The 18,039-nt window shown below is 36.1% G+C and overlaps 1 protein-coding gene across 5 annotated transcripts in view; it reads right to left on the minus strand.

Annotated features, from left to right (window-relative positions):
- Positions 1-18,039, minus strand: part of WDSUB1 (WD repeat, sterile alpha motif and U-box domain containing 1) — a 53,869-nt gene that overhangs the window by 1,158 nt on the left and 34,672 nt on the right. For 4 of the 5 annotated variants that reach the window (XM_027590723.2, XM_027590722.2, XM_027590719.2 and 1 more), the window contains one exon: positions 15,952-16,092. In XM_027590723.2, the coding sequence (XP_027446524.1) occupies positions 15,952-16,092 (141 nt within the window). Of the gene's footprint in view, positions 1-10,825; positions 10,868-15,951; positions 16,093-18,039 lie in introns of all 5 variants that reach the window. The other variant, XM_027590721.2, reaches the window with a different exon arrangement.

The following is an 18,039-nucleotide window of genomic DNA, read 5'->3' on the forward strand; positions in this document are numbered from 1 at the left end:
ACAGGGGAGTCTATTCTGTCTCTGTCCAACATGGGTTCCCTCCCATCCCATACAGGTAACTATGTACATTTTTATCCTTTTGTTTCTTCTTGAAAATATAAGCATGTGTAAACACAATGCATACACATTCTTACACAAGAGCTAGCATACTGTATGCTATTTTGCACCTGCTTTACACCCTTTTTTATTCCCCTCTCCCCCCCCCCCCCCCCCCCGAGCAGTCCACTGTATGGATGTATGGATGGACATCTCGGTTGTTTCCAGTCTTTGCCTTTTACAAATAGTGTTGCAATGGACAGTCTTATTTTGGGCGAGATTCCAGAAGTAGGGTTGCTGCATTAAAGAGTATAATTTTGCTAGATATGCCAATACTTCCATAGGGGAATTCTACCATTTTTACTCCTACTGGTCATACTGATGAATGCTTTTTTTTTTTTTTCCCTGAAGAGCTTCACCAAGAGAATATGTTGTCAAACTGGATGTTTACCAGTCTCTCATGAACAATGCTATAGTTTTGGTAGTTTATAGTTTATAAACTATAGTTTATAGTTTCAGGTAGCTTTATTTTGAGGAAGATAGAATTTTATATATATATATATAAGAGCCATTTGTTTCTCTTTTTCTTCTGAACTGTTACTATTTTTGGCCCATTTTTCCTTTAGGCTGCCCTTAGATTTTTTCCTTTTTAAACACTGAGATATAATTGACATACTAGTTTCAGATGCACAACATAATTCTTCGCTATACTGTGAAATGATCACAATAGGTCTCATAAACATGCATCACCACACATAATTACGAATTTTTCCTTTTTCTTGTGATGGGAGACTTGTAAGATTTCTTCCAGGGGTAAAGGGGGAGAGGGAGGTATGGAATGACTAAGTCCTGGGGATGAAAGGTACAGCACGGGGAATACGGTCAATGGTCTTATAAGAGCGTTGTATGGAGATGGAGGGGGCTACGCTGCCGGTGAGCACAGCATAATATATAGCCTTGCTGAGTCACTGTGGTGTATGCCTCAAACTAACTGCATCTAGATTTCAGTTAAAATCTCTTAGCAACTTTCTAATATACATTGCTGGCTATAGTCACCATGCTGAACACTGTATCTCTAAGACTAATTTCATGACTGGAAGTTTTTATCTATTGACTACCTGCACACTTTGGTCCATTCCCCCACCCTCTGCCTCTGGCAACCACCAATCTGTTCTCTGTATCCATGAGTTCAATGTTTTGTCTTAGATGCCACATGTGAGAGAGATCATAGGGTATTTATCTTTCTCTGACTTATTTTATGTAGCACAATGTCCTCAAGGTCTATCCACGATGGCACAAATGTCAGGATTTCCTTTATTGTGGCTGAATTATATTCCACTGCACACGTACATATTTTCTTTATGCCTTCATCCACTGATGGACACTTGGGTTGTTTCTATGTCTTGGCTATTAATAAATCCGGGCAATGAATTGGGGGGGGGTACAGATATCTTCAAGTTAGTGATTTGGCTTCCTTTGAATAAATACCCAGTAGGGGAATTGCTAGATCACAAGGTAGTTCTATTTTTAATTTGAGGAATCTCCATATTGTTTGCCATAGTGGTTGCACCATTTTACGTTCCCACCAAACAGTATGTAAGGGTTCCCTTTTCTCCAAATTGTCACCAACACTTTTTTATATATAATAACCATTTCTAACAGTTATTACAAGGTGACGGCTCATTGTGGTTTTGTAGTTCCCTGATGATTAGTAATGTTGAGCACCTTTTCATGTACTTGTTGACTATATGTAATCTTTGGAAAAATGTACATTCAGATCCTCTGCCTATCTTTTTTCTATTGAGTTACAGTTCTTTATATATTTTGGACATTAACCCTTATCAGATGTGTGATTTGCAAATACTCTTTCCCATTTCATAAGCTGCCTTTTCACTTTGCTGATGGTTTCTTTTGTGCAGAAGCTTTTTAGTTTGATGTAGTCCCACTTGCTTTTGTTGCCTTTGCTTTTAGAGTTACATCAAAAAGATCATTGCCAAGACAGATGTCAAAGGGCTTACCACCTATGTCTTCTCCTAGAAGTTTTTTGGTTTCATGTCCTACATGTCTTTAATCCATTCTGAGTTAATTTTTGTATATGGTGTAAGATAGTGATCCCATTTCTTTCTTTTGCAAATGGCTGTTTTCTCAGCACCATTTATTGAAGAGGCCTTTCCCTATTGTATATTCCTCATTCCTTTGTTGTAGATTAATTGATCATGTATGTGTGGGTTTATTTCTGGGCACTCTATTCTGTTTGTATCTGTTTATACACCAATACCATACTCTTTTAATACTATAGCTTTGTAATATAGTTGGAAATCAGGAATTGTGATGCCTCCTGCTTTTTTTGTTAAGATTGCTTTGGCTATTCAGGGTCTTCTGTGATTCCATACAAATTTGCTCTTTTTTTGTGAAAAATGCCACTGGGATTTTGACAGGGATTTCACTGAATCTGTAGATTGCTTTGGGGAGTATGGATATCTTAACAATATTCTTTCAATCCATGTCTTTCCATTTCTTTGTGTATTCTTCAGTTTCTTTTCTCAATGTATTCCAGTTTTCAGTGTACAGTTTTTTTTTTTTTTTTAACCTCCTTGGTTAAATTTATTCCTAGGTATTTTATTCTTTGTGATGCAGTTGTAAATGGAAGTATTAATTTCTCTGAGAGCTTGTTACTAGTATACAGAAATACAACAAATTCCTGTGTATTAACTTTGTATCTTGCAACTTTTACTGAATTTGTTGATTAGTTCTAAAAGGTTTTTTTGTGGAGTCTTTACAGTTTTTCCTATATAAAAACATGTCATCTGCAAATAGTTTTACCACTTCCTTTCCAAGTTGGATGTATTTTACTTTTTTTTTTTTTTTTGCCTAACTTCTGAGGCTAGAACTTCCAATACTGTGTTTTGTTTTGGGTTTCTTTTTTAAGATTTTATTTTTTTGACAGGGAGAGACACAGTGAGAGAGGGAACACAAGCAGGAGGAGTGGGAGAGGGAGAACAGGACCCTGGGATCATGACCAGAGCCGAAGGCAGACACTTAACGACTGAGCCACCCAGGCGCCCCTCCAATACTATGTTGAGTAAAAGTGAGGAAAGTAGGTTCTCTTGTCTTGTTCCTAATCTTACTGGGAAAGATGTCAGCTTTTCACTGCTGACATTGATGTTAGCTGTGGGCTTGTCATATATAGCCTTATGCTGAGGTACATTACCTTTATACCCATTTTGTTGAGGGCTTTTATCATAAATGGATGTTGAATTTTGTCAAAGGCTTTTTGTGCATCAATTGAGGATAGGATTTTTATCCTTGTTTTTGTTAATGTGGTATATCATGTTGATTTACAGAGGCTGAACCATCCTTGCAGCCTTGGAATAAGTCCCATTTGATCATTGTATGTAATCCTTTTAATGTACTGAATTTGGTTTGCTAAACCTGAGGAATTTTACATCTTTGTTCATTAGGGATATTGGTCCATAACTTTCTTGTGTTCTTGTCTGGTTTTATTATCAGGGTAATGCCGTTCTTGTAAAATGAGTTTGGAAGTGCTCCCTCTTTGCCTAGTTTTTTGAGAAGGATTGGTATTCCCTGAATATTTTTTATATCTTTGGAATATAAACACTTCATTAGTCTTCTGCACATTTCTCTTGGATTTTGAGTCCAGGTTAGGAAGTGTCCCCATTTCCAGATTATCAAGGAATTTATATTTCCTTCTAGGACTTTGTTTCTCTCTAATCCATTTGGAATTTAGATGCACAGTATAAGAGATGAAGGCAGTGTTAACCCTTTTCCATATGGCTATTAGTTGTGAGAATACCACTTTTTAAATATTTGTTACCACTAACATATGCCATTTTTATCATTCACTAAATTTCCAAGTGCACTTGGATCAATTTCTGTATTTAAAAATTTTTTCCTGTTGTTGTGTCTATTCATGTGCCAATCCCACTCTGTGTTGTTTATAAAGGCTTCAAACATGTTCTGATATTTGATAGGGCTAGTGACACTCCTCCTTTTCATTTTCTAGATTATTTGTTGTTTGGTCTTTCCAATGGAACCTAATCATCATCTTCTGTATCATTGGGAAAAATCTAATAGTGACATCTTGCGGACATCGTATCTTCCTATTGTCATGGTGTGCTCTCCATTTGTTCCAAGTTTACTTTGCAGGGATGTTCTTTGTTTTCTTCACGACTGTCTGGCACATTAAGTCCTCTGTCGTACATTCTTTTTTAAATTGCATTTGGCACACGATGTTAGTTTTGGGTGTACAACACAGTGATTCGCTAAGTCTATACTGTGCTCTGCTCACAGGCACGTAGCACCCGTCTGTCACCATACAAAGCTCTTCAGTACCCTGACCATATTCCCTATGCTGTGCCTTTTATGCCCCTGACTTACTCCGTAAGTGGAAGCCTATCTCCTGCTCCCCCTTTACCCATTTTGCCCATTCCCCTACCCACCCTCCCTTTTGGCAATTACCAGTTTATTCTCTGTATGTGTGGGTCTGTTTCTGCTTTTTGTTCATTTTTTTTTTAATTCCACATATAAGTGAAATCATAGTATTTGTCCTCTGTCTTAGCATAATACCCTCTCAATCGCATGTTGTGGCAATGTTATATCTTTTAACTGCTTTTGTTTACATATACATTTACACATGAAGGCTACTGATTTCTCTTTGATTTGACTTGCTAAATGCTGGTTAGACTTATTAAGCTATTGTCTCTCAGCTCTAAATTCATGCATGATACTGAGGACTCCGCATGCTGGAGCCAGGATAACGCAAACCACATTTCTGCTTTACCAGTTGGCTCCTTGTTAGATCTTGCAATTGGATTCCTCTAGAAGGCGACAAAAACAGTGAAGGCTCCTACCAGTGTTGTGCCTAGCCCTGGCCCTTTATCTGGCAGGGGTAGTTGGTTATACTCTGCAGATTTTTGGCTTGCTTCATTGTAGGTACTGCTCCAAGTGTCTTATCCTTTCCCCTTTAGAGGCACCAGCCGGTGGCCACCCCTTCTTAAAGGCCTGGATTCTGGTTCTTGGAGACCCATGTGAGGTTCTGATGACCGTAACTTCCTTTTGTTTCCCAGAGTCCTAGAGATGGTAGAAGATTTCTGCACATGCCGTTAGTGCCTTTTTCTTTTGAGATACAGTTGACATAAAATCTACCTTTTTTAGTATACAATTCAGATTCTTAATGGTGATGGTTGTACCACTCTGAATTACACTAATTTCAAAACATTTTCATCACTCCATAAAGAAACCCTATACCCCTTAGAATTCACTCTCCCCTCTCCTGGCAACCACAAATCTTTCTCTGTAGATTTGCCTATTCTGAACACTTCCTACGAACAGAATCTGTGTGGCCTTTGGTGTCTGCTTTCACTTAACATAATGTTTCCAAGGTTCATCCACGTAGCATGTATAAGTATTTGTTCCTTCTTATAGCTGATTAATATTCCATTGTATGGATATACCGCATTTTATTCATTCAGTGATGGGACATTTGGGTTATTTCCACTTTCTGGCTCTTACAGTAAGACTATGAGCATACATGTACAACTTTTTGGATGAATATTTTCAATTCTCTTGGATATATATCTAGGAGTACAAATGCTACATCACATGGTAACTATGTTTAGCTTTTTGAGGAACTGCCAAACTATTTTCAACAGCAGCTGTACCAATTTACATTTCCACTGGCAATATTTCTGCAAATCCTTCTAACACATGTTAGACTCTAGTCTTCCTAGTAGGTATCAAGTGATATCTCAATGTGGTTTTGATTTTCATTTCCATGATGATACTGGACATCTTTTCTAGTGCTTACTGGGCATCTGTATATCTCTTATGGAGAAAGGTCTATTCAAATCCTTTGCCTATCTTTTAATTGGATGATTTGTCTTACTGTTCCATTTTAAGAATAGCTTGAGTAAGAAAATATACTCAAAGTTGAGTAAAATGAACCTTAATCTTCTATTACCATCACACTGGCCTATTACTGATAAATGATGTCCATGCTAATATTATTACTGTGTGGAATATTATGAATTCAATAGTTAATTCATTTGCCACCAGGCTAGATAAATCTGATAATAGAATGTTTTTGACCTTCCAGGTGAAAGGGGCCCACTTTTGTTATTTCTTAGTTACATTCCATTGTGGTGAGGTAATGCTGTTTGTGTTAGTGCTGGGTACTTAAGTACAGTTAATATTTATGAATGTCCCATATCTTTTCAAAAAAGTGTAATGTCTATTTTGAACATTCAGGGTTTGGTACATTTCTGCTTTATGAAAGTTGTTGCTGTGTTTGAGACTGCATAGCTAGTAATAGCTACCTTCCCTGAGAATTGTGGTCTTTAGTATTACATAGTATTTTCCTGTGTCTTAAAAAAATTTTTTTGGTCTGAATTTTATTCTTACAGACATGTATGTAACCCCTTCTTCATGCCTGTCCTTTTATTTCTAGCCTGTCTGAATCCTTTAGGTTGGACTGTGCTTTGTTAGCTAATCTCAAATCTTTTTTCTCTTTAGTGATGAGTTAAAACCAAACTGTATTTTTTATATATCACAAACTTTCACTATAGGAGCTGGTTTCATCAATTTTAATGCTGGTTACCTTTACCCTAGTATCTTTTGAGACACAGAGAGAGAGAAGCAGGCTCCCCGCTGAGCCAGGAGCCCGATGCAGGGCTTTATCCCAGGACCCTGGGATCATGACCCAAGCCAAAGGCAGATGCTCAACCATCTGAGCCACCCAGGCACCCCTACCCTAGTATCTTTTAAAAAGAGATGAAGAGGGGTGTCTGGGTGGCTCGGTTGAGTGTCTGCCTTCAGTTCAGGTCATGATCCCAGGGTCCTGGGACTGAGCCCTGCATCAGGCTCCCTGCTCAGTGCGGAGTCTGCTTGTCCCTCTCTTGAATAAATAAAATCTTTAAAAGCGACCAAGAACATACTCAAAACTTCAAATAGGCTTTTCATCAGTTAATAATCAGTGAATGTATTCAATTTTTCATATTCTCTACTCTCATTTTTAATGTATATTTTATCTGCACTGTTAGAGCATGTTATCATATAGTGTTTTGTCACCTTTAACTGAATTCCCGTAAGTGAATAATTTTTCCTTCCCTGCTTATGGATTGTTAGTTTCTTGGGTGGTGATAGTGAATAAAAGGTCAAATCATTTAGTCTATGGAGGTGCAGGTTTCCTACTATAACAAAGTCAGTTACACTGGCCATAGTTTACATAAACTTCAATATCAGCTTTTCATGGTATAAAATAGTGATTCTGTAGAATAAATAACAGTTTTCGGCTGGTAACAAATATTTGGTAAACAGGAAAAGCAGGAATTTGGATTGGATCTAGAGCATTGCTAATGATATATAAGGTTTCACACTACTAAGGCTCATTCCAGAGCAGTATGAGGGATTAATTATCAGAGCTACAAAGCAGAGACCCCTCCCCACCTTCCCATACACAGAGCCTTTCATGTATAAAAGAAAAGGCACTGACGCATTATTATAACTAAAAATGACACTCCTGTTTTCTTTGAAAAATTCATGCATGAAGTTTACTACAACTGGAGTTGGCTTATTTAAATCAAAGGTGGTGCCAGGGGAGAAAAATGACAGAATATATAGTACACATTCAGTAGTAACTGGTAAGTTTGCTTGTTTTTACATCCTTCAATAAAAAATATTTGTCCAAACAGTACCATTTGACTTTTGCTATAAACCAAGATAATGAGTGGACAAATCAAGAACTGTACCAGCAGCTAGTTCTAGCTAGTAAACAATACTTAATAATATACTCAGATGCACAGGTTCTGGTAAAATACCAAAGAAATGATACCTATTACAAGATTTGTTTCTTAGACTTCCATTTCTGGTAACAAGCAGATTAAACCCCCAAATTTCTTGCTGTATTATACTTAGAAATGTGACTAAAAGAAACATCTTTTTACATGTATAGCTGACTTCCAGGTTCAAATGGCTTCACCCTTTTGAAAGGTTCAAGTGAAAAATATTAGCTCACTGGCCTGGGCTCTAAATTTATATTATCTTTGTCCAAGAAAAAAACTTGCTCAGTACCCCTGTTGTCCTGGGAAATGGACAAAGCCAGCCCAGCACCTCTCTGTAGCTATATGCCCTCTTTCTGCACTGAAATTCCACAGGTAATACTCGACCGAAGGTGAACACTCACAGACAACAAAGAGCAGATTAAGGACTGCACAAACCTCAGAAAATGAAAATAGATATAACCTCTGAATATTTCTAAAATATGAATCTATAATTACTGTTCCAAAGCACTGTTACCTATATTCATTTAATCTGCACAACTCTTATGAAGAAACTGATTATGGCCTGAATAACTCCCTACCTATTTGACCTTGGAGTGACCCAAGCAGGCTGGCTCCAGAATCTGCCTTTAAACTCCAGGCTAAATCAGATATCCAGAAATGAAAAACTACTGACATTGAAATTTTGAAGCAATGTCAATGGAAAGGTTAAACAGTGGTTAGAGGACTGAGAGGTAGGTCTGAGAAAATTACCTAGAAAGGCTGAAGAGATAAGGTATATAGAATGAGAATGGCCGAAAGTTTTCCAAAATTGATAAAAGGCACAGAATTCCATTCAAGAAGCACTATGCACCCTGGACAAGAATTAAAACTACCAAAGAAAAACTGTTTGAAACAAAAAAATCGGAATTAAACTGACATTATACTTGCACAGCAACAACAAATGCCACAGTATGTTCTCTCTATATAATTGAGATGAAACACTTTAGAGAAAAAGCAAAATGGTCAGATAGGGTTTATTAGCTTTTTTCACTTTTGAAATGACCAGTGTGAATACTGATTTTTTTTTTTTTTTTACAAAGCTACCTAAATTAATTAACATACTTAAATGTTCAGAACACACTTGAAAGCCATAAGATGATGGGACACCTGACTAGTGTAAAGTTTTCATTTCTACTCCTCCAACTCCAAATTAAGTTTTTTAGATTTTCTGTAATTTGAATCAAAATATCAATTAGATTTTCTTTTGTAGTATAACAAGATCCTAAAATTTATCTGGAGGTCTGAATGGGCAAAAATTGGGGAAGCCAATTTTTAAAAAGATGAGTATAATTCAAACTAAAAATTTAAAAATAGGGCAGTACCTATCAGTATTAAGATTTTATCTAGTGTACCTGTGTATATACTACATGACTGAGGATTTTCTTTTGCAGAATTACTTGGAAAAAGACGTCCATCAACAGTGTGAGTTAATTTATGGCACGTTCATACCATGAAATACTGTTCTGTAGTTGTGACTGCAGTAGTTCCAAGCATACTGACAAATACTGATATGTTAAGTAAATTGAATTTTTAAAGTTCATATCATATCCCTTTGTCACAGAATAAAATAAAAATATCTGGAAGGCTATATCAGAAAAAGAAGAAGCCTCCACATTTTCAAAATCTTGTGTTTCCCTATTGCTTCTCACCAAACACATGCTGCTTTTTATAAAGGATAGATGAATAAAAATACTGTGTAAGAATGCTTCGAAGGCAGTTTAACAGATACACGGTGTAGAGGGCTCTGAAACACCAGGGGGAGAAAAAGCCAAAAAGGACATGTAATCAATTCGGAAAAATTCAGCAAAGAAGGAGCAAAGAGCTAAAAGAAAGCGAAATCAAATGGAAACATGTGGGAAGGAATTAGCCCAGATAGATCAATCACAATAGACAGAAATCAGTTCAATTCTATTAAATTGTATAAAAAAATTCTTCATCTTTAATTTCTACACCCAAGGTGGGGCTTGAACTCACAACCCCGAGATCAAGACTAGCAGGCTCTACCGACTGAGCCGGCCAGGCATCCTGAGGACAGATTTTTTTTAAAAATTCAACTTCAACTGTATGTATGTTTTCCACAGGGAACACCTCTAAAAGTAATACAGGAAGACTAAAAATAAAAAGATGGCAACTCTCCCTGGATTATACTATGTGGAAAAAAGCTAATCCCAAAATGTTATTTACTGTATGATTCCATTCATATAATACTTTTGAAATGACAGCTTTTAGAAATGGAGGACAGATGAGGTCTGGAGGACATCTAACTATAAAAAGGCAAAAGCTGGTTTGTAGGTTTGGAACTATTCTGTCTTGATTGGTGGCTGATGCTCAACCTTCCAAAAGGGACAAACTTGTAGAATTTACAACACATGCATGGAACTGGAGAAATCGAAATAAGTTGTAGACTGCATCAGTGTCCATATCCTAGTTGTGATATTGTATCATTTTGCAAAATGCTGGCAGCAGAACTGGGCAAAGTGTACAGGATCTGTTATTTTTTAGAACTGCATGTGAATCTTCAATTGCTTCAATCAAAATCATAAAGGCTAAAATGAAAGAGGCAATACTAAATATAAGTAAGGCTAGGGAGCAACTAGAATTCTTATACACTGCTGGTGGGGTATAAGCTATTTCAACCACTCTGGGTAACAGCCTGTACATATCTACTCTCTGGAATATACCCAAAAGCAATGCACATGTGTGTTCACCAAAGAAGATGATTAAGGTTCATGGCAGCCAATAATGATCGAATGGATCATTTGTAGTATATTCACACATAAAAATTTAACAAATTACTGCTTTGTACAACGACATGGATAAATTATACAAAGCATGCTTAAGGCAAGAAGCTAGGCCCAAAAAAGACTTAGTTTATGATTCAATTTAGATAAACTTTAATCAGAAGAACATTTTTATTCATCTATAATGTTAAAAGTTAGGAAATGCGTTACCTGTGGTGAAAGATTATGTGAAAATCCAAGATGTACACTGTTCTAAAAATAGATTGAAAGAAAAATACCATGCAATTATGAACAAAAAGCAAGAGAATCAAGATTAAAACATGATACAATTCAACACAAAATACATTAAAATGATGCCAACAAGAATATTTTAAAAGTAATTGAAAATGCAAACCTCCAAGAAGAGCGAATACTCAGAAACCTAATTTGGTGAAGTAATCTATTAAAAGCTGTATTTGAATTCATAATTCAAATCTACAAAGAAACTCTCCTACAAAGAAAACTCCAATATCCCTTATGAACACAGATACAAAAATACTGAAAACATTAGCATATCAAATCCAGCAGTCAGTGAAGAATTCAAACCCCAGAGATGCCACAAAAAAAGTTCTAAAATCAATTCAGCAAAGTTGCAAGATACAAAATCAACATACAAAAATCAGCTGTGGTTCTATACACTGAAGAATCCAAAAAGGAAATTAGGATAATTCCAATTACAAATAGCATCAAAAAGAATACTTAGTCATAAACTTAAGGAGATAAAAGACTTGCATGTTGAAAACGACAGAACATCGCTGTAAGAAATTAAAGACACAAAGGAAAGACATTCTGTGTTCATGCATTAGAAGACAATGGTTATTAAAATTCCCATCCTACCCAAAGCAATTAAAGAGTCCATGTGATTTCCATCACAATCCCTCTCAAAATGCCAAGGACATTTTTTGTAGAAATAGAAAAATCCATCCTAAAATTTATATGGAGTTGCAAGAGATCCTGAAGAGCCAAAACAATCTCAAAGAAAAAGTTGGAAGACTCACATTTCCTGATTTCAAAAGTTACTATAGATGAAGCCACAGTAACCAAAACAGTGTGGTACTGGCATAAAGGCAGCTATGCAGACCAATAGCATACAGAGAGAAATAACCCCCCACGTATATAGCCTAGTGTTTTCAACAAGGGTGCCAAGACCATTCAATGGAGGAAAGAACACTCTCTCTAACAAATGGTGCTGGCGAAGTGGATATCTGCATACAAAAGGATAAGTACACGATATACAAAGATTAACTCAAAATGGAACAAAAACCTAAATGTAGAAACTAAATAAAACACTTAGAAGAAACATAGGGGCAATGCTTCATGACATTGGATTTGGTAATGATTTCCTATGAATATGACCCCAAAAGCACATGCAATAAAAGAAAAAAACTGGACTTCATCAAAATTAACTTTTGTGTATCAAAGGGCCCCATAACAGAGTGAAAAGGCAACCTGTGGAATGGGAGATATACTTGTAAATCATACCTGATAAGGTATATCCAGAATATATAAAGAACTCCTATATCTCAACAAAAAAACAGATTGAAAAATGGTAAAGGACTTACATAGATATTTCTCCAAAGAAGAAATATAAATGGCCAAGAAGTAGCTAAGACATTCAACATCCTAGTCATTAGGGAAATGCCAATCAAAATCCAAATGAGGGGCACCTGGGTAGCTCAGTCGTTAAGCATCTGCCTTCGGCTCATTCACGTCATGATCCCAGGGTCCTGGGATCGAGCCCCGCATTGGGCTCCCTGCTCAGCGGGAAGCCTGCTTAACCCCTCCCACTCCCCCTGCTTGTGTTCCCTCTCTTGCTGTCTCTCTGTCAAATAAATAAAATCTTAAACATACACACCCCCCCCCACACACAAAATCCAAATGAGATACTACCTCACACCCATCAGGATGACTATTATAAAACAAAACAAAAACAAGAAAATAGTAAGTACGGGCAAGGATGTAGAAAAATTGGAAGTCTTGTGAACTGCTGGTGGGAATGTAAAGTGGTGCAGCCACTGTGGACATGGTACGGTGATTCCTCAAAAAATTAAATACAGAATTACTATATAACCGGACAATTCGACTGCTGGGTATATACCCCAAAAGAACTGAAGGCAGGGACTTGAACAGATATTTGTACACCCACATCCACAGTGGCATTATTCATTATATCCAAAGGTGGTAAAAACCCACATGTCCACGGTTGGATGTATATACCAAGTATGATATAAACATACAATGGAATATTTTTTAGCCTTAAAAAGGAAACCAGTTGTGACACATGATACAATGTGGATGAATCCTGAAGATACTATGCTAAGTAATTCAACACAAAAGGACAAATATTGCCATGATTCTCCTTATATGAGGTATCCGGAATAGTCAAATTCAATACCACTGAACTGTATACTCAAAAACTGATAAAATGATTTTATGTATTTTTATATTACCAAAATAAAAAAAAATCAATGAATGTTGTGTTAGACAGAAAAATGACCCACAAACATGCCTACATCCTAATCCTGGAATCTTTGACTATGTTAACATGGCAAAAGATTATTAAGCTTGCCAAGAACTGAGGTCACTAATCAGCTGATTTTAAAACAGGAAAGTATCTATCACAGGAGTTCTTAAAAGCAGAAGAGGAAAGTAGGAAAGTGGGTCAAAGAGATACAATGTGATACAAAGAGATACTAGGTTTGAAGCTGGAAAAAGAAGGCAGTGTATTAATTTCCTATTGCCTCTGTAACAAATTAGTGCAAACTTAGTGACTTAACACAATTTATTATCTTACAGTTCTACAGATCAGAAATATGAAATCAGTTTCATTGGGTTAGGATCAAGGTGTTGGCAGGATGGCATTCTTTCCAAAGGCTCTAAGGGAGAATCTGTTTCCTTGTCTTTATTAGCTTCTAGAGGCTGCCTGAATTCCTTAGCTCATGGTCCTGTATCACTTCAACCTCTGTTCTATTGTCACCTCTCCTCTGACTGACTCTCCTGTTCCTTGGTTCACTTACAAAGATCCTTGTGATTACACTGGGTCGACCAGATAATACAGGGAACTCTTCTATCTCAAGATCCTTAATCATCTGCAAAGCCCTTTTGGCCATGTAACATTGACAGGCTCTGGGGCTCTAGAATGTGGACATCCTTGGGGAGCCATCATTCTGCCTACCACAGGTGAGAACAACCCTCAGGTTATAGTCAGCAAAAAAAATAGGGCCTCAGTCCTAAAATCACAAGGCACTGAATTCTACCAACAACCTAAATGAGCAAGAAATGGATTCTTCCCTAGAGCCTCCAGCAAGGAACAGAACCTACCAATACCTTGACTTTTGCCTGTGAGTGTACTGGACCTCTGACCTACAGAAATGTTGTGCTACTAATTTTGTGGTGATTTGTTATGACAGCAACAGGGAACTAATATAGTAATCTATCATAATACAGGATAAAAGAGAAAAACCACTTCAGTGGATAAGCATTTTATATATTCTCAGCAACTGGAGATAGAAGAGAACTTTAACTTGTTAGAAGGCAGCTTACATAATACTTAATGGTGAAAGATTGAATTGAACTGAATACTTCCCCCTTAAGAGCAGACTGAGGCATTCCCACTGCTTCTTTTCAACACTGTATTGCAAATCCTGGCCAGCATAACAAGAAACAGGACAAGAGGTAGGGGTGGAAGGAGGCATACAGATTGGAAATACGAATGTCTACTTGCAGATGACGTGATCATGTATGAAGAAAATCAAGTAAAAGGACCTATAAAAGGTATTATTACTAATAAACTGAAACAGTCACAGAATACAAAGTCAATCTATAAAATCAATTGTGAAAAACAATGAACTGGGAATTGAAATTTTAAAAAACTAGTATCTATAGTGTTATAAAAATACGAAATACCTAATGACAGTATAACAGAATATGTGCAAAACCTACACATTGAAATACAAAGCACTGCTAACAGAATGTAAAGAAGACCTAAAAAAAGGGAGAGCTGTGTGATATTCATGAGTTGGAGCCGTCAGTTCTGAATTGATCAATAAACACCATTTTGATGAAAATCCTGGCAGGCTTTTATACTGAAAACTACAAAACATTGTGGAAAGAACTAAAAGAAGATACAAATAAATGGAAAGACATCCTATTCATGGATGGGAAGAGTTAATATTGTTAAAATGTCCATACTTAACCAAAGTCATTTACAGTTTCAATACAATCTCCATCAAAATCCAAATGGCATGTTTTACAGGAATAGGAAAACCCATACTAAAATTCATATGCAATCCCAAAGTATCCTAAAGAGCTAAAACAATCCTGAAATAACAAAGCTGGAGGCCCTATACTTCCTGATTTCAAAACATATTACAGAGCTGTATTAATCAAAAAAGTATGGTATTGGCATAAAGACAAACATACAGACCAATGGGACAAAAGAACCCAGAAATAAACCCTCACATCTGTGGTGAAATGATCTTCAACAAGGGTGCCAAAACTACTTTTCAATGTCCACTAAATATTCTAATAAAAATGATCAAAACCATTCTTTTTCATGTTCATAAAATATTCTGACTGGTTAATTCTGCTTTGGGGCACACATGCCATAAAAATAACCCTAAGTAATGGGTAACAGAAAAAAGGAAGTACCACGGTATCATTGCAATGCTATTTACAATATAAAGTTTTCCACTATTTGGTATATGTAGGTGTTTACAAGAGTCAAAATGTAACATAGAGCCACAGTGGAATAAAGTTATTAAAACTGGAAATTATGTAGACTAGGTCAATATTTAGAAATGTATAAAGTTTTACACAAAAATTAAAAAACATAATATGGATTCACTGATTACAACTATGTAAAGTATATACATCTGTGCCTATTGACAAAAATTAGAAATTAATGTGGAAAGATGCAATTTTATAATCTTTAAATCTTATTCCTGTAAGGTTGTTTAAATTCATGATAGACAAAATAAACATGAGATCTCAACAGTCTATCTCAAAAACAATATTTTACCTTGCATACTTGTAACCAAAAACACATTTCACAAGTAAAGCTTGTTAAACTTACCCCTTTTGTCTCTAATCTTATCCAAACCTACTCCATCCAATTTTATTAAGAAATATATAATGTTCAATAGTTTACCTCAGATCAAAGGAGTTTAAAAAACTACTTAATGAGCTATAAAACAGATTTTAAAAATTTTCCACATTTAACAAACTTCTGTGAACTATCTACATTTTTTCATTTGGCACATAATATGCCCTGAAACGTAGAAAAGCATCACACATACCTGATGCAATGACAGGATCTTTCATAATCTCCCTTGTTATTGGACATAGAAATTCATCAGGAATTCCAGAAGAAAGGGTTTTCACCTTTGTCCTGAGCTCTTCAATTTTCCTCAGAACTTTACTCCGCAGCCCTAGAGATTCTAAAAAGAAATTATTTTGTTAGGGTGGGAGAAGCACTGCTAACCTCTATGCAAGTCTCTAGCAAATAAAGATTTTATCTATTACAACGAAAAATCTTCAGACATCTGTTTTACCACATGGAACTGTTTTCTTTATAAAATCTTTAATCTTTGTACTATAGAGTACTATGTGGTTAAAATAAATCGGCAACTAATGGAGAGTTTATTCTACACTTTATTCTGAAAGTTGGAGAATTTCAGACTGCTGAATACCAATAAACTGTATAAAATCACAAAAGATTATTTATTATTGGTTGCTGTGTTTAAACAAAAAAATTTCCTAATAATTTTTGAAGATCTTCAGTTTAATGTAAAAATTCCATCTTATATTTAAAAATTTTTGAAACTAGATATATCTGTTGATCTCATATGAAACACAATCATACATAAAGCTCATCTGTTTGTCCAAACAAGTTTCACTCATTTGTATTTTTACTTCTATCAACTTTTAAATTATCAATTTCTTTTTAAAGATTTTATTTATTTTTTTGACAGAGAAAGACACAGTGAGAGAGAGAACACAAGCAGGGGGAGTGGGAGAGGGAGAAGCAGGCTTCCCGCGGAGCAGGGAGCCCAATGCGGGGCTCGATTCCAGGACCCTGGGACCGTGACCTGAGCCGAAGGAGACGCTTAACGACTGAGCCACCCAGGCGCCCCATCTTAATTTTTAATTTCAGGAAGTTTAGTATAATTAATTTTAGGAGGTTTAGTGTAATTAGCTGTTTACATTTTTATTTAAACATTATTTTGAGAGAGAGAGCGAGCATGTGGGGGCAGGGGCAGAGGGAGAGGGAATCTTTTTTTTTTTTTTAAAGATTTTATTTATTTGAGAGAGAGAGAATGAGAGAGAGAGAGAGCACAAGAGGGGGGATGGTCAGAGGGAGAAGCAGACTCCCTGCTAAGCAGGGAGCCCGATGTGGGACTCGATCCCGGGACTCCAGGATCATGACCTGAGCTGAAGGCAGTCGCTTAACCAACTGAGCCACCCAGGTGCCCAGGGAGAGAGAATCTTAAGCAGGCTCCACAACCAGCGTGGAGTCCAACATGGGGCTCAATCTCATGACCCTGAGAGCATGACCTAAGCTGAAATGAAGAGACAGACACAACCAACTGAACCACCCAGGTGCCCTAGAACTTTAAAATACATCAGAATGATGTGAAAAAATAAATGCCCTATTTATTTAATAATTTATTCTATTTGTTCAATTTGCTAACTTTCCAAATCTTAAACACGAAGCAGATTCCTTAATTTACTAGAGAATGTTAACATTTTTGCCTCCATTCATAATAATGATTTTCCTAATTCTGCTATTAGACTACCACAGATGTTAAATTACATTTCAGTTTTGGCTTGGGCCTGATAGTTCTGACTTATTTTGTTGAAGTTTAAAATGATTCTAACTATTAGCCCTGAGATTCATCCTTCAAAAACTATTTCAAACCGTTAAATCCAAGAATTTTTTTCTTTATCAGAATATAATTCTATTCCTATTGTTTTTACTATGCTTATTTTATGTTTTCAAACATCCTTTACTGAAATCTGAAATTGTTTTACATTGTCAAGTGCTTCTGCGTGATAAGGTAAAGATTTATTATGAGAGAGGAATGAGAAATCAACTAATGAAGATGTTAAATTCAGCAGACCTTAAAAAAAAAACAACAAAACAACCCCACACTCTATTACCTACTTTTAGGAGGAAAGAGTAAATTATAAAGAAAATAAGTTATTAGAGATACAAACATAGCTTTCACAGTATGGCCTGAGAACAAAACTATCTGACGCTAAGTATTTTCACAAACCATCATTCTGTTACCTTCTTAAAAGGCCGTAAGATTCCAAGATATTTAAATACATTCACATGCTATATTTACCTTATAAGGAAAGTATAACACTATACTTTAAAATGG

The sequence above is a fragment of the Zalophus californianus genome, chromosome 3 (assembly GCF_009762305.2).
Source record: "Zalophus californianus isolate mZalCal1 chromosome 3, mZalCal1.pri.v2, whole genome shotgun sequence".
Classification (NCBI taxonomy): domain Eukaryota; kingdom Metazoa; phylum Chordata; class Mammalia; order Carnivora; family Otariidae; genus Zalophus; species Zalophus californianus.